This window comes from Pseudophryne corroboree, chromosome 9, assembly GCF_028390025.1.
Source record: "Pseudophryne corroboree isolate aPseCor3 chromosome 9, aPseCor3.hap2, whole genome shotgun sequence".
Classification (NCBI taxonomy): domain Eukaryota; kingdom Metazoa; phylum Chordata; class Amphibia; order Anura; family Myobatrachidae; genus Pseudophryne; species Pseudophryne corroboree.
Genome location: NC_086452.1, coordinates 376,191,218 through 376,215,908, shown reverse-complemented (window position 1 = coordinate 376,215,908; position 24,691 = coordinate 376,191,218). Strand labels below are relative to the sequence as shown.

General features: G+C 46.2%; 1 protein-coding gene and 1 long non-coding RNA gene across 2 annotated transcripts in view; one reads left to right on the top strand and one right to left on the bottom strand.

The window, feature by feature from the left end:
• HRH1 (histamine receptor H1) overlaps window positions 1-7,974 on the bottom strand; it is a 282,386-nt gene extending 274,412 nt beyond the window's left edge. Inside the window, exon 1 of the mRNA XM_063938825.1 lies at window positions 7,831-7,974. Within this exon, the coding sequence (XP_063794895.1) occupies window positions 7,831-7,857 (27 nt within the window). The 5' untranslated portion in view covers window positions 7,858-7,974. The remainder of the gene's footprint in view (window positions 1-7,830) is intronic.
• Window positions 1-24,691, top strand: part of LOC134957057 (uncharacterized) — a 366,396-nt gene that overhangs the window by 314,785 nt on the left and 26,920 nt on the right. The gene's annotated exons all lie outside the window — the stretch shown is intronic.

The window sequence follows — 24,691 nt, the reverse complement described above, 5'->3', positions numbered from 1 at the left end:
GAGGTCCTGGAAAGTGGACCTGGACTCTAAAAAGACCTTGGAGGTACTCCCTTTCAAGGGAGACATCCTGTTTGCGGAAGATCTGAATAAGATTATGACTGACTTGGCAACGGCCAAGACTGCGTTACTCCCAAGTACTAATCCTTCTGCTCTGAAGGCTAAGAGTACCACTTTTCGTCCCTTTCGACCTCCAAGTAAAGCAAAAGGTCAGGTGTACCCGAGACAGGCTCGTACTTCTAAAACCACTAAGCTCAAATCTAAACAATCCTAGGCCGCCCATCAGCCTGCTTCCAAACAAGACAAGCCTGCTGCATGATGGGGCAGGCCTCCCCCTGGGGGACCCCAGTGTGGGAAGCCGACTTCTGCAGTTCTGCCAGGCCTGGTTAAAGACCACTTCGGACTCCTGGATACGGGAAGTTGTCACGGGTACGCAATCTCGTTCAAGAGACGTCCCCCTTGCCAGTTCTGTTCAATGGTTATCCCCTCGGATCCGTTGAAAGCGCAAGCTCTACACCTGGCTGTATAATCCTTCCTGGAAACAGGAGTGGTAGTGCCGGTACCTCTGTCCCAGAGAGGCAGGGGATACTATTCGACCCTGTTTCTAGTTCCAAAACCGAATGGGTCTTTTCGGCCTATCCTCAACCTCAAATCATTGAACAAGTTTGTAAGAGTGTCCAAATTCTGTATGGAAACTCTGCGCTCTATTGTGCTGGCCATGGAACCCGAGGACTATATGGTATCCCTGGACATACAGGATGCTTACCTGCACATACCTATTGTCATTTCACATCAGCAATATCTGCGGTTTGCTATTGGCAACCTTAATTTTCAATTCCAGGCTCTGCCATTTGGACTGGCCACGGCACCTCAGATTTTCATCAAGGTAATGGCTGTGATGACGGCTTTTCTCCGTCATCTGGGAATCAGAATCCTGCCATATCTGGACGACTTGCTGATTCTGGTGAACTCCCAAGATGTCCTCCTCAGTCAACTGGAGATGTCGAGCACACGGGTGGCTCATCAATTGTAAGAAGTCCTCGCTGGTCCCTGCTCGGAGTATGGTGCACCTGGGGGCGCTGTTGGACACACACAGCCAAAGACTGTTTCTGTCTCCGGAGAAGGTCCTGAAACTTCAGGATAAGATCAGATGCCTCCTCTCTCGCCAGAGAGTGTCGATACACTCTGTGATGCAAGTACTAGGTCTCATGGTGTCGGCTTTTGACATGGTAGAGTATGCTCAATTTAATTCCCGCCCTCTGCAGAGGCTAATCCTTTTCAAATGGGACGGTCTGCCTCATCGGATCAGATCTCAAATGATCTCCTTGACTCCGGAGGTTCGTCTCTGAGCTGGTGGCTACAGAACCAACAGTTGAGCAGGGTTCGTCCCTTCTGGATCTCCAACTGGGTTCTCCTGACAACGGATGCCAGTCTGCGAGGTTGGGACGTGGTGTTGAAGCAACACTCTCTCCAGGGTCGGTGGACCAGAGAGGAATCTCTCCTCCTGATAAACATTCTGTAATTGCGGGCAGTGTTCAATGCGTTGACACTGGCCCTGCCTCTGGTACAGAACAGACCAGTTCAAATACAATCGGATAACGCCACCACGGTGGCGTACATAAATCATCAAGGCGGCACTCAAAGCCACATGGCAATGATGGAAGTGTCAAAAATCCTCCAATGGGTGGAACGCCATCTGCCAGCCATATCGGCAATGTTCATTCCGGGAGTCCTCAACTGGGAAGCGGACTTCCTCAGTCGTCAGGATGTGCTCGCTGGAGAGTGGAGTCTTCATCCCTCCAGTGTCACTCCTGCCCAGGGTAATACGGAAGTTCAAGCAAGAAGGAGGAATACTACTTCTAGTCGCTCCAGCATGGCCCAGACGGCGTTGGTTCTCAGACCTGCAGGGTCTATCGATCGAGTGTCCTCTTCTACTTCCTCAATGCCCAGACTTCCTCGTTCAGGGCCATTGTGTCTACCGGACCTGGCCAGACTGGCTTTGACAGCGTGGCTCTTGAAGCATCACTCCTGAGAGCAAAAGGATTTTCTGAGGTGGTTATTCAAACTATGTTGAAAGCCCGTAAACCAGCTTCGGCTCGGATTTATTACAGGGTCTGGAATTCTTACTTCACATGGTGTGCTGCTAAGAATTATGATGCATATACGTTCAAAACTTCCAGACTTTTGGTTTTTCTACAACAAGGCCTAGACATGGGCCTTCGTCTGGCCTCCCTCAAGGTTCACATTTCTGCCTTGTCGGTGTGGTTTCAGAGAAAAGTTGCGTCTCTTCCTGACGTTCACACTTTCACTCAGGGTGTTCTATGGATTCAGCCTCCCTATGTCCTTACTGTGGCTCCATAGGATCTGTCTGTCATCTTAAATGCCCTGCAAGAGTCTCCATTTGCACCTCTTGAGTGTGTGGACCTTAATCGCCTTACACTTAAGGTCGTATTTCTGTTGGCTATTGCCTCTGCCAGGAGGGTGTCGGACTTAGGTGTTTTGTCCTGTCTCCCACCCTTTCTGATTTTTCACCATGACCGGGCTGTTCTTTGAACTCATCCTGGTTATTTGCCATCTTCCAAAGATGTGGAGAGGACTGCCTCCATCAGGAGGTCAGATTCCCTTTTTGTACTTTTTGGTTTTCACAAATGTGGCTGGCCTGAAAATAAGCATACCTTGGCCAGATGGATTAGAATGGTGATTGCACAAGCTTATGCGCAGGCTGGGCTCTCAGCTCCTGCTGCTATCAAGGCCCATTCTACTCGGTCGGTTGGACCTTCTTGGGTGGCCCGCTGTGGCGCGTCCGCTGAACAATTGTGCAAGGCGTCTACATGGTCCTCTGTGAACACGTTCATCAGGTTCTATGCCTTTGATACTTCCGCCTCCCAGGATGCTTCCTTTTGATGCCGGGTACTTGTGCCCGCTACAGTGCATCCCCTACCATGAGGAACTGCTTTAGGACATCCCTGATGTTATTCCCTGTGGAATACCAGTGTACCCCGCTGCAGAAAAGGATATTTATGGTAGACTTACCATTGTTAAATCTCTTTCTGCAAGGTATACTGGATTCCACAGGGCGCCACCCTGACGCACTTAGCTTCTTTGGGTTTGTATGGCATTAGTCCCTTCTCCTGTCGTGAGAATGTGGTTCTATGTGACTAACATCTACCGTCTCTCTTACCTACTACTGCATTGGACTGGTTAACAAAACTGAGCTCCAGTGCCTGGAGGCGGGGCTGTAGAGGAGGCAGTGCAGTGTATCCTGGGAACAGTCAAAGCTTTAGCCTGTTAGTGCCTCGGATAAAGATCCAACTCTACACCCTGATGTTATTCCCTGTGGAATCCAGTGTACCTCGCAGACAGAGATTTAACAATGGTAAGTCTACCATAAATCTCCTTTTTCACTTGCATCTATTCAGCACCAAAATGATCATATTCAACGATAAAAATTTAATTATTTGTGCTGATTGGTTATAGTGGGCAGTGTTGGCTGATCACAACGATATATCAGCTTGTATTTGGGTCATTGCCCAAAATGTAACAATATAATCCTTGTGACCTGTTCTTTAGCTGGCCAAATGAGTTTCAGGTTAAAGCTGTGAAATCTCACAAGGTTTTTTGTTTTTTTTTAACCCTGTATGCATAGGCAAACGCAGGGGTGCGGTGTTATTTGTTCCAGTTGCCCCCTCTCCTCTTGGTAAGTGGCTCAAATTCTGACAGCAACAGCAATGGTATAAACTGTAATACAGTCACTAGAGCTGCCGCCACATCATGCAGTTTAAGGGACAGAGCTGCACATGCCCAGTGGAAGCAGCTTCTTCTACCAAGTGCACTGTGTGTTTGGTTCTGAGTCCTCAAATAGTGCAGTGGGCCAGAGAGTAGCTACCAACAAGAAGAGACAGGGGCCTACCATGACGGGGGGGGGGGGGGGGGGGGGGGGTAGAACGTGTGCTTGGAAAGTACAGTTGTTATTTATTATATTATTATTGTATTTATTTATTCTAGTATGTTTAACCATTTCCTGACATCTTATTTATATTATTTAAATATGTTTGATACAGTCTATACTATAGACCAGCCGTGGCCAACCTGTGGCTCTTGAGCCGCGTGCAGCTTTTTCTTTATTCAAATGTGGCCCTCGACACTTAGTCACCTGACCACAACAGATCCTGGAAACTGGTGCACTCCAACCAGACACACAGCAGCACTATGGTGACTGAAAACTGATGGAGCCAGATACAGGGTTGTAGGGACATATGAGGGTGGGCTGGAGTGACACAATGGGGAGCTGTCTGGAGTGAAAACGGAGAATCCTGGCAGGAGAGACACAATGAGGAGCTGACTGGAGTGACACAGGAGGGTGCTGGCTGAAGTGAAACATTGACACATAGGGGAGCTGACTGAAGTGATACAGGAGGGTGCTGGCTGGAGTGACACATTGACACATAGGGGAGCTGACTGGAGTGACACAGGGGGGTGCTGGCTGGAGTGACACATTGACACATAGGGGAGCTGACTGGAGTGATACAGGAGGGTGCTGGCTGGAGTGACACATTGACACATAGGGGAGCTGACTGGAGTAACACAAGAGGGTGCTGGTTGGTGTGAGACATGGAGGAGCTGAAGTTTATTATGTGAATATGTTTTTTTCAATAAATTTTATGTGGATCTGGATTTTTTTATTATTTTATGTGGAAGTGTCTTTTTTAAAATATATATTTTATGTTGATTCTGGCTTTAAAATGTATTTTATGAGGATCTGGCATTTTCATTGTCTTTTTTACCAGGGGTGTGGCCTAGCAGGCACAAGGTCACACCCCATTTTTGCACACGCGCCTTCGTCTTGATGTCGGCTCTTTGTCTCTGACTGGTTGGCCACCCCTGCTATAGACCATCTATAGTGTTAAATATTAATACTGTATTGCATGTTCCACAGAGTGGGAGATTGTGAATTGCGTTTGGAAACCCCACTCTAGAAATCCTCCGTTTGCCACTGGTATGTAGTAGTGGATTTTATTATTCTGATGCTTATAGCAAAAAAATAGCCTAAAAATTTGAGTTTGTAGTATAGACGTTTGTTAACGTGACACTTCGTTAAGTATGCAGCACCTTGTTACAACTGACAATAAAATTGGGAGCATCTAGAAATTCAGATAATGTATTATAATTATAATACAAAAGGAAAGTGATCCCAAAGAGTTTACAGTATTTTACCACGCACTGATTCCCCAATCCTGCTGGCTGAAAACACAGCTTCAATCAGCCTGACTCATAAGTGTACATATTAAGAGCTTGATCTTGTGGAATAATCAGGCACCTCAGCTACGGAACGCTGGTATATTCGCATTTGTTAACCTCTGTCTACATCTGGGTCTTAGTTACATATTCATATTCACTCATTTATTTATTTACATGTCTTATTATTTACATACAGTATGTGGCAGGAAATTAGATTCCAAGGCCCACTGGATTAAGGTTTAAGTGTTTAAATAAAACGTTGATTCTAGAGTGCTGTGGAAAATATTGGTGCTACTGTGTGAAATAAAATAATAAACATGTTATTCACTGAGACAATCAATCTTTAGCTGTATGGCCATGCTCAGAGGCATCACTCACCTCTAAAACACCAGGTGCGGCCAGGCACAAAAGGGGCGTGGCTTCATGGGATGGTGTATGACTTCGCTGGACATAGTCATTGCCTCGTGGGACAGGGGCACAGCTAAGCGTCCCGACTCCCATTTTTGTCACCTTGGGGTCTGGGAGATGCGGCCTGGCCCCATAGACTGGTGTTTCTTAATTGCCGACTTCTACATGGTGATAGAAGCCGGGTTGCTGCACGTAATATTGCAGGGCAACACCCGGCTCCTGTAACTGAGCAGGAGCCTGCACTTTGGTGTCACCCCTCGACGGGTGACACCCGGGTGCGGGCTGCACCCCTTTGTGATGCCACTGGCCATGTTGTATGTTATATACTGTAGCATGTAAGCTGAGCCAGGTTCAGGAGCTGCTCCTTCTAGCACTCTGATACATGGGGACAGGGCCAGGGGAATGAATAATAGATGCAGAGCTCTGTATAAACATAGAGTTCCACTCCATTCAGGAAGCCTCCAGGCAACCTTTACCCTCCACCTACCTGCAACCCCCCCCCCAGCCCCCCCTCACGTACCGCAACCTCCCCTTATCATCCAAGCAACTGCTGAACTGGGCTGACTGTCACCATTGCTGGTCAGCATTAAAAAGATGGATCAAAAGGGTAGGAGTGACTGCCGTCCCACCCCCTCATGTGCAGTGGCAGATTTACCACTATGCATCCAAAGCGGGTGCCTGGGGCCCAGCAGCTCCCAGAGGGCCCACCGACAGGGACCAGCTGAAGCAAAGCATTTCTTGCAGACCGCGAGAGGTGGGCTTGCTTAATAGTGCCGACACATCTTTGGGGCTGCCTGTCAATCCAGATTTTTTATATATATATGGCCGCCGTCAGAGGTGCATTTCGGCAGTAGCCAGCGGGCACTAGAACACGGCGGGGCTCTGTAGGAAGCCATGACTTCTGAACTGGCACAGTTCTAAGTAAGTGACGCTGGGGTTCGCAACACCCCCCACGATAGCCCCCCACCCCCTTCCCAACGTCGCCCGGCTGCTGCTGACTTGGCCCTCTCCGTACACAGCCGCAGGTCAGTCAGGGTTCCGGTGCTCTGGGAGTTGCTGCTGCCAGTGGTGACGCAGCCAGCGTAGACATGAGTGATCCCAGAAGAAGGACATCGGCAACAAGGTCATGGGGGTGGAATCCTGCTGACCGATTTTGAGATAATAACCAGCTGTGTCACTTGCGCAGATGTGGCTGGGGGTGTAGGCAGCAGAGTCACCTGGGCCTAATTACCCTCCCTTCCCCCTTGCCTCTAAGTGGCAGCACAGCAACTTGTATCCCCAGCCCAGCACACTGCTGTGCGCAGGGCTGTGGTGGTCGGTGGATGCTGGGAGACTGCTACCACACTGAACGCCCCCGTTCCCAAACTGCCCCTGGCTGAGGGGCATACAGCTGTCATATGCTGCTACCCAGTCACCCACTATCTCTCCGTCACCCCTGCCTATTTCCATCATCATCTGCCTCTCCGTCTCTCACTATCTCTCCCTGTCACCTGATGCCTCACCTTCTATCTCCTGTGTCACTGTCTCCCCATCACCCATTCCCTAGCATCACCTGCTGCCTCTCGCTATCACCCACTGACTTCCACTGTCATCTTCTGCCTATCCGTCTCCCACTCCCTCCCTGTCACCCTCACCTTTCCTCTATGTCACTATCTCCCCATCACCCTCTCTCTCCTGTCACCCTCTCCCTGTCACTCAATGACTCTCCCCGTCATCCTCTATATCAGGTAAGCCTCAACAACATTTAGCGGCTTCATGTATTAGCCTATTAACAGATACTTATAAGCAGCCTGAGCTGCTAAATTCTACTATATAATGAGATTATTGCACAGTGTGTGACTGGGGATGGGATGGGTATGTTTGTATACTTGTCTGTGCCTTGATTAACAGTTCACAGGAATGAGAGCATTCATGCCCATTTTTATTACATTACCAAGTCTCTGCACTTTAATGATTAAAGTACTTAAAATTAATCTGCAGAGAGGAATACACATACGCTTTTCAATTGCATTATATTATTACATAGCACTAACTGTAGAGATTCTCACACACACACACACACACACACACACACACACACACACACACACACACACACTTCACTGTGAGCAAGATCGCAAAGACACCTTGACACATGTGCAGCATGATTCCTGCACATGCTCAGTCTGCCAAAAATTGATCACTTACGTCAGTGGTTCTCAAACTGTGTGCCATGACACCCTGGGGTGCCTCGGGGTACTTGCAGGGGTGCCTTGAATTGGCGGTCCAGAACCAATTCAAATTATTTATGGTCAAAAACCAGTGCTGGTGGCTGCCAAATGCCAATCATAAAATCTGTGGATAAACAAAAGCAAATTATGTTCCTCACCACATAACTGAACCTAAGGATGACATATAAACACAATTTACTTAATTTAATATGTCTTTCTAAATTTCTCAATAAAGAAACCTTTGGCCTAGGGTGCCGTGAGAAAAATCCAGATAGTGTAGGGCGCTGTGATTCAAAAAAGTTTGAGAACCACTGACTTACGTGAACGCCGGCCACAGCGTGCAGTCATGAATTAGGTCCATATAGTGCTATGGATAGTTTGAGGAGGGGGGCCCCAAATTGGATTCTTGCTTAGGGCCCCATGAGCTCTAAATTGGCCTCTGCTCATGTGCCTAGTGGGAAATCCAGCACTGTTAGAAAGGAGAAAATAGTGCCTTATGTAAAGTGTCATCCAACGCACTGCCTGTGCCTAGATATCAAAATGTCTGACTAAAATAGCAACTACAACTGTCATCTTCATGTCCTCCAGCTAAATGACATCTAATTTCTGCAGCTATGTCCAAATAAACTGCGTTATTATCATAGCTAAGCCATCCTACACTTAGCAAGGTCGAAATTTTTACCACTCCTAAGGTACACAAGTGCTAGCTTTACTGATACTGATAACATACCCTCCAACATGACCCGCCCCACTAGGTACAAAATGCTCTGTTTCTGGACTTCCCTCCTAATTTATTATTGCCATCACCTGTGAAGAAACAGCTTTCTTATCATTTAACTAGTTCAACACAGGTGATGGAAATCATAAATTAAGAGGGAAGTCCAGAAACACAGCATTTTGTACCTAGTGGGGCGGGTCATGTTGGAGGGTCTGTGATAATAAGAAATTCTTATGCGGTATTACACTGTCCTGATTCTGTTTCTCTTACATGTCCCAATAATAAGACAGTGTAAGTTACCACTAATCGTGTGTAGTGGCGAGAACACCAAAAGGGAGCACCGCTCGAGTTATCCACGGTGGTGTTTTTTTTTTTTTTTTGCAGAAGGAGAACACAATGCTGTTCATTTACAACATGCACTAAAGTCATACTTGCCTACCTTACCCTCTCCATGAGGGAGAAAATGCTCTGTTCCTGGACTTTCCTGGTAATGTATGATTGCCATCACCTGTGGTGAGCTAGTTATTTGATAAGAAAGGTGTTTCACTACAGGTGATGGCAATCATACATTACCAGGACAGTCCAGGAACAGAGCATTTTCTCCCTCATGGAGAGGGTCAGGTGGGCAAGTATGACTAAAGTGCAAAGGTGAATGGAGAATGGAGAACAGATGCTCCCTTTGGGAGCATTGTTGGTGTAGTGGTTAGCATTACTGCCACACAGCACTGACATTCTGGATTCCATTCCCACCAAGGCCTTATCTGTGTGGAGTTTTTTGTTGAAATATGGACAACAGACTATGGTTTCGTTTATATGCATGTAGTTACCGTACAGGGGCAGCAGATGGCGCTGTATAGTTACAGAGATGTAGTGTTTGTCTGTTGCATATGTTATGTACTTGTTTTGTTTTACCTCACATGTGTCTTTCTAGAAGAGTCTCTGAGGGAGAAGGACATAAGCTGATGATACTGAAACCTGTTGTATTGATCCTGCTATTTAAGTACTATATAAAGAAGATATACATCTCAAGTCTCGTTCTGTCTGTATACAAGGTAACTCCTGAGGTAATACTTTATCTAAGGCTCCCCACTGCACACCTATGGTATCGATCCATCGCACTATACCAACAGGTTATGGGCCCAGACTGGAGTCTGTACAAGATAAAGTTTTCAGGAGTGCATCCCAAGCAGCATCCAGATCACGAGTCGCACTGCAAGTCCCAGCAGGCGCAGACAGCAGACTGTGTAACGCACAAGAAACAACCCAGGAGAACCTTGGAAAGAAAACTGTGAGTAAAACAAGTTTAATACCACAGAAGAATAGAGAGATCTATACAAGGAAGGGTTATGGCAAATTACACAGATCTCAGACTAGCTGCTAGCAAGCTTTCTAATAAGAACTATCAAACATGGAAGTTTAAAGTAGAAATGCTATTAACCAGAGATGATTTATGGGATGTTATAAATGCAGACAGACCTGAAGGAGAGGATCAGCAGTGGATTAAGAAGGACAGACAGGCAAGAGCCACTATAAGTTTACTAGTGGAAGATGAACAGCTTATACACATAAGACAAGAGAGTACAGCTAAAGGCATGTGGTGTGCTTTGCAGAGAGTGCATGAAGGAGCAAGTTTGAACAGCAAACTATTCCTATTAAGAAAATTATATCAAATGAGATTTAATAAAGGCAAGACAATGCAAGAACACATCAGTGCACTACTAGAGATAACCATACAGCTCAGGTCAATGGGAGAAGAAATCAAAAGCAACCACATAGTAGCCATCCTCCTTTGCAGTTTACCAGATACATACAGTGCACTAATAAACGCACTAGAAATGAGACCTGAAGCAGAAATCACACCAGACTTTGTGAAGAACAGGCTCATAGAGGAGTATCAACGCAGAAAGGAGCTTACAGAGTGCAATACTGAAAGTGACACAGAGAAAGCACTTAAAATGGCGGACACTAAGCCACACACCAGGGAAACAAGAGCATGTTTCAGATGCAAGAAAGTGGGTCACCTGAAAAGAGATTGCACCATATGGAAGACAGAGCAGCACAAACCACCAGAAAGATTACACAAACAAAGAGCCAAAGCCACACTTACAGATACAGGAGCACACAAGTGGAATGGAACATTTAAAGCGACAGTAAACCAATTATCAGAAAAGTGGTATGTAGACTCAGGAGCGACTAGTCACATGACAAATAACAAGGACTTCTTTACTGAACTTGATTTGAACCATAAAGAAACAATCTACCTAGCAGATGGAACAAATATCATTGCAGAAGGGAAAGGGAATGGTCAATTCCTATGCTCCAAGGGTAATGGCAGCTATGCAGAAATACCCGTAACAGATGTGCTATATGTTCCCAAGCTTGAGGGAGCACTGCTATCAGTAAAGAATCTAGTAGAAAAAGGACTTACTGTAAAGTTTCAGAATAATAAGTGTTTTATCCAAAACGGAAGAGAAACACTAGCTACAGCCAGAATAAAAGAACATTTATACTGTCTGGACATCGCAGCACAGCAGGCAAAGCTGAGTACACAGAAACACGCTGACTGTATTCATAAGTGGCATAGAAGATTAGGACACAGACACCCAGATTGCATAAAGGAAATGCAGAAGAGAGACCTAGCCAGGGATCTCAAAGTGTCAGACTGTTCAGAAATGATGAAGTGTCAATGTTGTATAAAAGCAAAAGCAACGAGGATTACAATTCCTAAGAAAAGTGAAAACAGAGCTTCCAGACCACTAGACCTGGTACATAGTGATGTATGCGGACCTATGAAAACGCGAACCGTAGGAGACAAAAGGTATATGCTGACATTCATTGATGACTACTCCAGGTTCACAGTCACTTATCTAATAAAAAGTAAAGATGAAGTCTTTGAAAAGCTGCAAGACTACGTGAACATGACCAGAAACAGGTTCAAGAGGAATATGCTAACTCTTCGCAGCGACAATGGAGGCGAGTTCACAGGACAGAAAATAGAACGGTACTTAAGAGGACTCGGTATTGAGCATCAGAAGACAGTACCATATACACCAGAGCAAAATGGCGTATCTGAGAGGAAAAACAGATCACTAACAGAAATGATAAGGTGCATGCTTACAGATTCAGGACTACCTGATAAATATTGGGGTGAAGCAGCAGCAACAGCCACCTATCTTCAAAACAGACTACTTTCCAAAGCAGTAAGGAAGACACCATATGAGCTGTGGCACGGTAAGAAACCCAGCTTAAAGCACATTAGAGTTTTTGGATGCAGAGCCTTCGTTTACATTCCTGCTGAAAGACGAAGCAAGTTGCAGAACCGAGCAGAAGAGGGAGTTCTAGTCGGCTATAGTGAACATTCAAAAGGCTACAGAATCTTAAATCCAAGAACTGGAAAAGTAGTTATAAGCAACAGTGTGACATTCATAGAGGAAACACGAGATGATGTCATAATTCCAGTAGACTCTACTGAAGAAGAAGAAAGCACCAAATTCAAAGAAACAGATGAAGTAGAGATCATTCAAGAAGTTGAAGTACAACTAGAGATGAGCGCCGGAAATTTTTCGGGTTTTGTGTTTTGGTTTTGGGTTCGGTTCCGCGGCCGTGTTTTGGGTTCGACCGCGTTTTGGCAAAACCTCACCGAATTTTTTTTGTCGGATTCGGGTGTGTTTTGGATTCGGGTGTTTTTTTCAAAAAACCCTAAAAAACAGCTTAAATCATAGAATTTGGGGGTAATTTTGATCCCAAAGTATTATTAACCTCAAAAAACATAATTTACACTCATTTTCAGCCTATTCTGAACACATCACACCTCACAATATTATTTTTAGTCCTAAAATTTGCACCGAGGTCGCTGTGTGAGTAAGATAAGCGACCCTAGTGGCCGACACAAACACCGGGCCCATCTAGGAGTGGCACTGCAGTGTCACGCAGGATGGCCCTTCCAAAAAACCCTCCCCAAACAGCACATGACGCAAAGAAAAAAAGAGGCGCAATGAGGTAGCTGACTGTGTGAGTAAGATTAGCGACCCTAGTGGCCGACACAAACACCGGGCACATCTAGGAGTGGCACTGCAGTGTCACGCAGGATGTCCCTTCCAAAAAACCCTCCCCAAACAGCACATGACGCAAAGAAAAAAAGAGGCGCAATGAGGTAGCTGACTGTGTGAGTAAGATTAGCGACCCTAGTGGCCGACACAAACACCGGGCCCATCTAGGAGTGGCACTGCAGTGTCACGCAGGATGTCCCTTCCAAAAAACCCTCCCCAATCAGCACATGATGCAAAGAAAAAGAAAAGAAAAAAGAGGTGCAAGATGGAATTGTCCTTGGGCCTTCCCACCCACCCTTATGTTGTGTAAACAAAACAGGACATGCACACTTTAACCAACCCATCATTTCAGTGACAGGGTCTGCCACACGACTGTGACTGATATGACGGGTTGGTTTGGACCCCCCCCAAAAAAGAAGCAATTAATCTCTCCTTGCACAAACTGGCTCTACAGAGGCAAGATGTCCACCTCATCTTCACCCTCCGATATATCACCGTGTACATCCCCCTCCTCACAGATTATCAATTCGTCCCCACTGGAATCCACCATCTCAGCTCCCTGTGTACTTTGTGGAGGCAATTGCTGCTGGTCAATGTCTCCGCGGAGGAATTGATTATAATTCATTTTAATGAACATCATCTTCTCCACATTTTCTGGATGTAACCTCGTACGCCGATTGCTGACAAGGTGAGCGGCGGCACTAAACACTCTTTCGGAGTACACACTTGTGGGAGGGCAACTTAGGTAGAATAAAGCCAGTTTGTGCAAGGGCCTCCAAATTGCCTCTTTTTCCTGCCAGTATAAGTACGGACTGTGTGACGTGCCTACTTGGATGCGGTCACTCATATAATCCTCCACCATTCTATCAATGTTGAGAGAATCATATGCAGTGACAGTAGACGACATGTCCGTAATCGTTGTCAGGTCCTTCAGTCCGGACCAGATGTCAGCATCAGCAGTCGCTCCAGACTGCCCTGCATCACCGCCAGCGGGTGGGCTCGGAATTCTGAGCCTTTTCCTCGCACCCCCAGTTGCGGGAGAATGTGAAGGAGGAGATGTTGACAGGTCGCGTTCCGCTTGACTTGACAATTTTGTCACCAGCAGGTCTTTCAACCCCAGCAGACCTGTGTCTGCCGGAAAGAGAGATCCAAGGTAGGCTTTAAATCTAGGATCGAGCACGGTGGCCAAAATGTAGTGCTCTGATTTCAACAGATTGACCACCCGTGAATCCTTGTTAAGCGAATTAAGGGCTGCATCCACAAGTCCCACATGCCTAGCGGAATCGCTCCGTGTTAGCTCCTTCTTCAATGCCTCCAGCTTCTTCTGCAAAAGCCTGATGAGGGGAATGACCTGACTCAGGCTGGCAGTGTCTGAACTGACTTCACGTGTGGCAAGTTCAAAGGGCATCAGAACCTTGCACAACGTTGAAATCATTCTCCACTGCACTTGAGACAGGTGCATTCCATCTCCTATATCGTGCTCAATTGTATAGGCTTGAATGGCCTTTTGCTGCTCCTCCAACCTCTGAAGCATATAGAGGGTTGAATTCCACCTCGTTACCACTTCTTGCTTCAGATGATGGCAGGGCAGGTTCAGTAGTTTTTGGTGGTGCTCCAGTCTTCTGTACGTGGTGCCTGTACGCCGAAAGTGTCCCGCAATTTTTCTGGCCACCGACAGCATCTCTTGCACGCCCCTGTCGTTTTTTAAAAAATTCTGCACCACCAAATTCAAGGTATGTGCAAAACATGGGACGTGCTGGAATTTGCCCATATTTAATGCACACACAATATTGCTGGCGTTGTCCGATGCCACAAATCCACAGGAGAGTCCAATTGGGGTAAGCCATTCCGCGATGATCTTCCTCAGTTGCCGTAAGAGGTTTTCAGCTGTGTGCGTATTCTGGAAAGCGGTGATACAAAGCGTAGCCTGCCTAGGAAAGAGTTGGCGTTTGCGAGATGCTGCTACTGGTGCCGCCGCTGCTGTTCTTGCGGCGGGAGTCCATACATCTACCCAGTGGGCTGTCACAGTCATATAGTCCTGACCCTGCCCTGCTCCACTTGTCCACATGTCCGTGGTTAAGTGGACATTGGGTACAACTGCATTTTTTAGGACACTGGTGAGTCTTTTTCTGACGTCCGTGTACATTCTCGGTATCGCCTGCCTAGAGAAGTGGAACCTAGATGGTATTTGGTAACGGGGGCACACTGCCTCAATAAATTGTCTAGTTCCCTGTGAACTAACGGCGGATACCGGACGCACGTCTAACACCAACATAGTTGTCAAGGACTCAGTTATCCGCTTTGCAGTAGGATGACTGCTGTGATATTTCATCTTCCTCGCAAAGGACTGTTGAACAGTCAATTGCTTACTGGAAGTAGTACAAGTGGGCTTACGACTTCCCCTCTGGGATGACCATCGACTCCCAGCGGCAACAACAGCAGCGCCAGCAGCAGTAGGCGTTACACGCAAGGATGCATCGGAGGAATCCCAGGCAGGAAAGGACTCGTCAGACTTGCCAGTGACATGGCCTGCAGGACTATTGGCATTCCTGGGGAAGGAGGAAATTGACACTGAGGGAGTTGGTGGGGTGGTTTGCGTGAGCTTGGTTACAAGAGGAAGGGATTTACTGGTCAGTGGACTGCTTCCGCTGTCACCCAAAGTTTTTGAACTTGTCACTGACTTATTATGAATGCGCTGCAGGTGACGTATAAGGGAGGATGTTCCGAGGTGGTTAACGTCCTTACCCCTACTTATTACAGCTTGACAAAGGGAACACACGGCTTGACACCTGTTGTCCGCATTTCTGGTGAAATACCTCCACACCGAAGAGCTGATTTTTTTGGTATTTTCACCTGGCATGTCAACGGCCATATTCCTCCCACGGACAACAGGTGTCTCCCCGGGTGCCTGACTTAAACAAACCACCTCACCATCAGAATCCTCCTGGTCAATTTCCTCCCCAGCGCCAGCAACACCCATATCCTCCTCATCCTGGTGTACTTCAACACTGACATCTTCAATCTGACTATCAGGAACTGGACTGCGGGTGCTCCTTCCAGCACTTGCAGGGGGCATGCAAATAGTGGAAGGCGCATGCTCTTCACGTCCAGTGTTGGGAAGGTCAGGCATCGCAAACGACACAATTGGACTCTCCTTGTGGATTTGGGATTTCAAAGAACGCACAGTTCTTTGCGGTGCTTTTGCCAGCTTGAGTCTTTTCAGTTTTCTAGCGAGAGGCTGAGTGCTTCCATCCTCATGTGAAGCTGAACCACTAGCCATGAACATAGGCCAGGGCCTCAGCCGTTCCTTGCCACTCCGTGTGGTAAATGGCATATTGGCAAGTTTACGCTTCTCCTCCGACAATTTTATTTTAGGTTTTGGAGTCCTTTTTTTTCTGATATTTGGTGTTTTGGATTTGACATGCTCTGTACTATGACATTGGGCATCGGCCTTGGCAGACGACGTTGCTGGCATTTCATCGTCTCGGCCATGACTAGTGGCAGCAGCTTCAGCACGAGGTGGAAGTGGATCTTGATCTTTCCCTAATTTTGGAACCTCAACTTTTTTGTTCTCCATATTTTATAGGCAGAACTAAAAGGCACCTCAGGTAAACAATGGAGATGGATGGATTGGATACTAGTATACAATTATGGACGGACTGCCACGGTTAGGTGGTATAAAAAAACCACGGTTAGGTGGTATATATTATAATAATAATACAATTATGGATGGACGGACTGCCTGCCGACTGCCGACACAGAGGTAGCCACAGCCGTGAACTACCGCACTGTACACTGGTTGATAAAGAGATAGTAGTATACTCGTAACAACTAGTATGACACTATGACGACGGTATAAAGAATGGAAAAAAAACCACGGTTAGGTGGTATATATTATAATAATAATACAATTATGGATGGACGGACTGCCTGCCGACTGCCGACACAGAGGTAGCCACAGCCGTGAACTACCGCACTGTACACTGGTTGATAAAGAGATAGTAGTATACTCGTAACAACTAGTATGACACTATGACGACGGTATAAAGAATGGAAAAAAAACCACGGTTAGGTGGTATATATTATAATAATAATACAATTATGGATGGACGGACTGCCTGCCGACTGCCGACACAGAGGTAGCCACAGCCGTGAACTACCGCACTGTACACTGGTTGATAAAGAGATAGTAGTATACTCGTAACAACTAGTATGACACTATGACGACGGTATAAAGAATGGAAAAAAAACCACGGTTAGGTGGTATATATTATAATAATAATACAATTATGGATGGACGGACTGCCTGCCGACTGCCGACACAGAGGTAGCCACAGCCGTGAACTACCGCACTGTACACTGGTTGATAAAGAGATAGTAGTATACTCGTAACAACTAGTATGACACTATGACGACGGTATAAAGAATGAAAAAAAAACCACGGTTAGGTGGTATATATTATAATAATAATACAATTATGGATGGACGGACTGCCTGCCGACTGCCGACACAGAGGTAGCCACAGCCGTGAACTACCGCACTGTACACTGGTTGATAAAGAGATAGTAGTATACTCGTAACAATTAGGATGACACTATGACGGTATAAAGAATGAAAAAAAAAACCACGGTTAGGTGGTAGGTATATAATAATAAATAATACAATTCTGGTCGGACGGACTGCCTGCCGTGTGCCGACACAGAGGTAGCCACAGCCGTGAACTACCGCACTGTACACTGGTTGATAAAGAGATAGTAGTATACTCGTAACAATTAGGATGACACTATGACGGTATAAAGAATGAAAAAAAAAACCACGGTTAGGTGGTAGGTATATAATAATAAATAATACAATTCTGGTCGGACGGACTGCCTGCCGTGTGCCGACACAGAGGTAGCCACAGCCGTGAACTACCGCACTGTACACTGGTTGATAAAGAGATAGTAGTATACTCGTAACAATTAGGATGACACTATGACGGTATAAAGAATGAAAAAAAAAACCACGGTTAGGTGGTAGGTATATAATAATAAATAATACAATTCTGGTCGGACGGACTGCCTGCCGTGTGCCGACACAGAGGTAGCCACAGCCGTGAACTACCGCACTGTACACTGGTTGATAAAGAGATAGTAGTATACTCGTAACAATTAGGATGACACTATGACGGTATAAAGAATGAAAAAAAAAAACACGGTTAGGTGGTAGGTATATAATAATAAATAATACAATTCTGGTCGGACGGACTGCCTGCCGTGTGCCGACACAGAGGTAGCCACAGCCGTGAACTACCGCACTGTACACTGGTTGATAAAGAGATAGTAGTATACTCGTAACAATTAGGATGACACTATGACGGTATAAAGAATGAAAAAAAAAACCACGGTTAGGTGGTAGGTATATAATAATAAATAATACAATTCTGGTCGGACGGACTGCCTGCCGTGTGCCGACACAGAGGTAGCCACAGCCGTGAACTACCGCACTGTACACTGGTTGATAAAGAGATAGTAGTATACTCGTAACAATTAGGATGACACTATGACGGTATAAAGAATGAAAAAAAAAACCACGGTTAGGTGGTAGGTATATAATAATAAATAATACAATTCTGGTCGGACGGACTGCCTGCCGTGTGCCGACACAGAGGTAGCCACAGCCGTGAACTACCGCACTGTACACTGGTTGATAAAGAGATAGTAGTATACTCGTAACAATTAGGATGACACTATGACGGTATAAAGAATGAAAAAAAAAACCACGGTTAGGTGGTAGGTATATAATAATAAATAATACAATTCTGGTCGGACGGACTGCCTGCCGTGTGCCGACACAGAGGTAGCCACAGCCGTGAACTACCGCACTGTACACTGGTTGATAAAGAGATAGTAGTATACTCGTAACAATTAGGATGACACTATGACGGTATAAAGAATGAAAAAAAAACCACGGTTAGGTGGTAGGTATATAATAATAAATAATACAATTCTGGTCGGACGGACTGCCTGCCGTGTGCCGACACAGAGGTAGCCACAGCCGCGAACTACCGCACTGTACTGTGTCTGCTGCTAATATAGACTGGTTGATATTTAAAGAGATATTAGTAGTATACAACAATACTATACTGGTGGTCAGGCACTGGTCACCACTCCTGCAGCAAAAGTGTGCACTGTTAATTAATATAATTGTACTCCTGGCTCCTGCTAACAACCTGCAGTGCTCCCCAGTCTCCCCCACAATTAATTATAAGCTTTTAATTTATACATTGATGACTGTGCAGCACACTGGGCTGAGCTGAGTGCACACAGACTGAGTCACACTGTGTGACTGACTGTGCTGTGTATCGTTTTTTTTTTCAGGCAGAGAACGGATATAGCAGAGAGAAGTGAACGGATATATTATATTAAATAAAAGTTAACTAGCAACTGCACTGGTCACTGACTGTGGTAAACTAACTCTGTCTGCGACTCTGCACAATCTCTCTCTCTCTATCTAATCTATCTCTATTCTAATGGAGAGGACGCCAGACACGTCCTCTCCCTATCAATCTCAATGCACGAGTGAAAATGGCGGCGACGCGCGGCTCCTTATATAGAATCCGAGTCTCGCGATAGAATCCGAGCCTCGCGAGAATCCGACAGCGTCATGATGACGTTCGGGCGCGCTCGGGTTAACCGAGCAAGGCGGGAAGATCCGAGTCGCTCGGACCCGTGAAAAAAAACATGAAGTTCGGGCGGGTTCGGATTCCGAGGAACCGAACCCGCTCATCTCTAAGTACAACACAAGACAAATACCAGCGACACTCATGAGAGTGCATCCGAGGGTGTGAGACGCTCTTCAAGAGAAAATAAGGGAAAAGCACCTACACGTTTATCTTACAAAGCAAAAGCCATTAACATACAAGAACCGGCATCATGGGAAGAAATTGCAAATTTTTCTGAAAGAGAAGCACAGAAATGGCTAGGAGCCGCAAAAGAAGAAATGGAATCAATGGAAGACAATCAGACATGGACATTGACCAGACTACCATTAGACAAAAAGGCCATAGGATGTAAATGGACTTTTAAGGTCAAGTATGATTCTGAAGGAAAAATAGAAAGATACAAGGCAAGACTTGTTGCTAAAGGATATTCACAGAAATTTGGAGAAGATTATGATGAAACGTTTGCTCCAGTTGTGAAGCACACTACCATTAGAACCTTACTCCTAACAGCAGCCATAAAGGGTATGAAAGTGAAACATTTCGATGTAAAGACGGCTTTCCTACATGGTGAACTAAAGGAAGATATATACATGGAACAACCACCAGGCTTCGTGAATTCTCAGAACCCAGATCACGTATGTAAACTGAACAAGAGTATATATGGTCTTAAACAAGCAGCAAGAGCATGGAATACAAAGATAAATGGAGTTCTGACAGAAAAGGGATTCATCAGAAGCAAAGCAGACCCATGTCTCTATACGAAGTTGATAGAGGAAAGATGGTTCTATGTATTAATTTACGTGGACGATTTGCTAGTTTGTTTCGAACAAGAAGGGGACGAAGTTGAATTGTTACAAGAACTAAACCGTCAGTTTGAAACAAAAGACCTCGGCCACATAACGCATTACTTGGGAATGCAAATCTCAAGAGAAGGTGATGGAACATTCACACTAAGTCAGAAATACAAAATTCAGGAAACCATTGAGGAATTTGGTATGCAAGATGCAAAGACAGCAAGCACTCCTATGGAGACAAGTTATGAAAAGGAACCAAATGATCAGAGCAACCTGTTAGAGGATAACCATCTATACAGAAAAGCCATAGGAAAATTGCTATACATTGCAACCGTCACCAGACCAGATATCTCCACAGCAGTCGGGATTTTAAGCAGAAAAGTCTCTAAACCAACAAAGATGGATTGGAATGCAGTTAAGAGGGTAATTCGTTACTTAAAGGGAACGATTAACAAGAAGCTTAAGCTCTCAGCAAACACAAGTCACAAGTTAACAGGATACGTTGACGCAGATTGGGCTGGAGACACAAGCGACAGAAAATCCACAAGTGGATATCTATTCTCTATTGGAGAAGGATTAATCAGCTGGACAAGCAAGAAGCAGTCTACCGTAGCACTATCTTCTACAGAAGCTGAATATATTGCAGCAGCTCACGCCAGTCAAGAAGTGGTATGGTTAATGCAACTACTATCAGACCTAGGAATGACTCAAGAAGAACCTATTAAGATATATGAGGATAATCAAGGATGCATTGCATTAGCGCAAACAGAAAGAGTGAACCCAAGAACCAAGCACATTGATGTCAAGCATCACTTCCTGAGGGATCTACAGGAACAAGGTCTTATAGAGTTGAACTATTGCCCAACAGAAGATATGACAGCTGATATCATGACTAAGCCTCTTACCAGAGAGAGACATTGGAGACTTACGTCAAAGATGGGTCTAACTGAAGAAACCCAGTCTGTTGAGAAGGGGTGTTGAAATATGGACAACAGACTATGGTTTCGTTTATATGCATGTAGTTACCGTACAGGGGCAGCAGATGGCGCTGTATAGTTACAGAGATGTAGTGTTTGTCTGTTGCATATGTTATGTACTTGTTTTGTTTTACCTCACATGTGTCTTTCTAGAAGAGTCTCTGAGGGAGAAGGACATAAGCTGATGATACTGAAACCTGTTGTATTGATCCTGCTATTTAAGTACTATATAAAGAAGATATACATCTCAAGTCTCGTTCTGTCTGTATACAAGGTAACTCCTGAGGTAATACTTTATCTAAGGCTCCCCACTGCACACCTATGGTATCGATCCATCGCACTATACCAACATTTTTATGTACCATCATGTATACGTATGTCTCCTACTTTCACAGCCTAAAATCATACTGGTAGATTAATTGGCTTCTGACACAAACATTCACCCTGGTGTGTTTATTTTGGTAGGGAATATAGGGGGTCATTCCGAGTTGATCGTAGCTGTGCTAAATTTAGCTACAATCATGAACTCAGACATGTGGGGGGATGCCCAGCACAGGGCTAGTCCGCCCAGCATGTCAGTGCCGCCCCCCCCCCCCCGCAGAAGTGCAAAGGCATCGCACAGCGGCGATGCCTTTGCGCTTCAAGAGTAGGTCCCGGCCAGCGCAGCTTTAGCGTGCTGGCCGGGAGCAACTCTTCGCTATCCGGCCCGCAGTGGCTCTGTGTGACGTCACGCAGTCACTGCGGGCCACTCCCCGCATGGGCCGGCCACGCCTGCGTTGGCCGGACTGCGCCCACAAAACGGTGGCCATACGCCACTGTTTCACCCCCTCCTGCCCATCGATCGCCTCTGCCTGACCCGATCGCTACGCTGCGAAAATCTGCAGCGTGCAATCGGGTCAGAATGACCCCCATAGATTGTAAGCTCCACTGGGTCAGGTACTAACGTAGTCATCAAATATTCTCTGTGAAGCACTGCAAATATGTGTGTGCTATATAAGTATTTGTTAGTAAATAAATATTCATATGTTATAAAAGACATGAATGAGTAATATTCTAGGATAAAAAGGGGAGTTATACGTAAAGTATAAGCTGGTATTTTTTGTCCTCCATCTGCATTTCCACAAAAGCACTTCCAAAGACTGGGCATCCATCTGTAAGATGCAGGGGCTTATTGACAGCTATAGGGAACCATGGGGGTAATTCAGAGTTGATCACAGCAGCAAATTTGTTAGCAGTTGGGCAAAACTATGTGCAGTGCAGGTGGGGCAGATGTAACATGTGCAGAGAGAGTTATGGTGCCCATACACTTGTGCGATGCCCTGCGACGCGACATCGCAGGGCTTCGCACCGGCAGTTCAGGTGCGATGAAATCGCACCTGAACTGCCAAAAAGATTACCATGCGATCATGCGAAAGATCGCATGGTAATCACGTGATGGGCACGTCAAAGCCGAGTGGGAGCGGCCTATGGCCGCTCCCGGCGGGTGCCCATCGCAGTGCGATATATAGCATGTGTTTCTAGAAACACATGCGATCGCACTGCGATTCGATAAATATTATGTGCAGCACATAATATCTTGAGACGCGATATTCGACCGGCGTGCCCACACATCGCGTCGAAAGGTACTAAAATGTGCATACAATCCTTCGATTTCTCTCACAGATGTGGTCGAAATCGAAGGATAGTACCGATAATCTCATAAGTGTTTGGGCACCATCAGTGGCGTAACTAGAAATTTTTCTCCCCCAAGCCAAAAAATTCTTCGGCGCCCCCCCCCCCCCCTCATGCTCCATAATTGGGAGCGAGAAAGGGATAAATATGCGCGCGCCTTCGGCACGCGCGGCAAAAAGGGGTGTGGTTTCGTTGGAATGGGCGTGGTTTCGCATAAAGGGGCGTGGCATTGCAGGAAAAGACTGCCTTATACGCCAGTTTTGCAACCTGCACGCCCATACGTTGGCCACCACAGGAAAGAAAAATAATCCTGATTCATGCCCCTTACATTATTTGTCATTTTTCCTACTTATAGTAATGCCCAGTATACATTATGCCACATACTGCAATGGCCCTTAGACATTATGCCGCACACAATAATGCACATGACACAATATGCACACACTGTAATGCCCCCGACACATTATGCCACACACCGTAATGCCTGTGACACATTATGCCACACACCGTAATGCCTGTGACACATGACAGGAATCGCAATGCCCGTTATACATTATGCTACACACTGCAATGCCCCTGATACATTATAGCACATACAATGTCTGTGACACATTATGACACACACCGCAATGTCCGTGATACATTATGCTACACACACACTGCAATGCCCGATACATTATAGCACATACAATGCCTGTGACACATTATGCCACACACTGCAATGACCTTGAGACATTATACCACAATGCCCGTGATATAGTATACCATACACCGTAATACCTGTGACACATACCGCAGTGCCCTGCCCGTTATACCCTATGCCACATACCGCAATGCCAGTTATGTATTATGTCACACTGCAATGACCCTGAGACATTATACCACATACCACAATGCCCGTGATATAGTATACCACACACCGTAATGCCTGACACATTATGACACACACCGCAATGTCCGTGATACATTATGCCACACACTGCAATGACCCTGAGACATTATACCACATATCACAATGCCCGCGATATAGTATACCATACACCGTAATGCCTGTGACACATTATGACACACACCGCAATGTCCGTGATACATTATGCCACACACCGTAATGCCCATTACACATTAAGTCCTACAGTAAGGCTTCTAATTACTTTTCAATTACCTGCTCGTTGTCAGGGGTTTCATGCACTGGGTGTCATGCTCGTTGCCAGGGGTTTCATGCTCTTGGTTCCATGCACGGTGCCAGGGGTTTTCATGCTCAGGGTGTCATGCTCGTTGCCAGGGGTTTCATGCACTGGGTGTCATGCTCGTTGCCAGGTGTTTCATGCACTGGGTGTCATGCTCGTTGCCAGGTGTTTCATGCACTGGGTGTCATGCTCGTTGCTAGGAGGTAGTCCTTGTTGCTAGGGCTGTGCTCCCAGTGCCACATATGTCCCCAGTGCCAGATATTCCCCCACGGTGCCAGGTACTCACATGCCCAAGTGCCAAATATAGGCCCCCCCCATGTGCCAGGTACACATATACCCCCCCAGTGCCACATATGCCCCCAGTGCCATATATTCCCCCCCAGTGCCAGATATTCCCCCAGTGCCAGATATTCCCCCCCAGTGCCATATATGCCCCCAGTGCCAGATATTCCCCCCCAGTGCCATATATGCCCCCAGTGCCAGATATTCCCCCCCCAGTGCCATATATGCCCCAGTGCCAGATATTCCCCCCCAGTGCCATATATGCCCCCAGTGCCAGATATTCCCCCCCCAGTGCCATATATGCCCCAGTGCCAGATATTCCCCCCCAGTGCCATATATGCCCCCAGTGCCAGATATTCCCCCACCAGTGCCAGATATTCCCCCAGTGCCAGATATTCCCCCCCAGTGCCATATATGCCCCCAGTGCCAGATATTCCCCCCCCCAGTGCCATATATG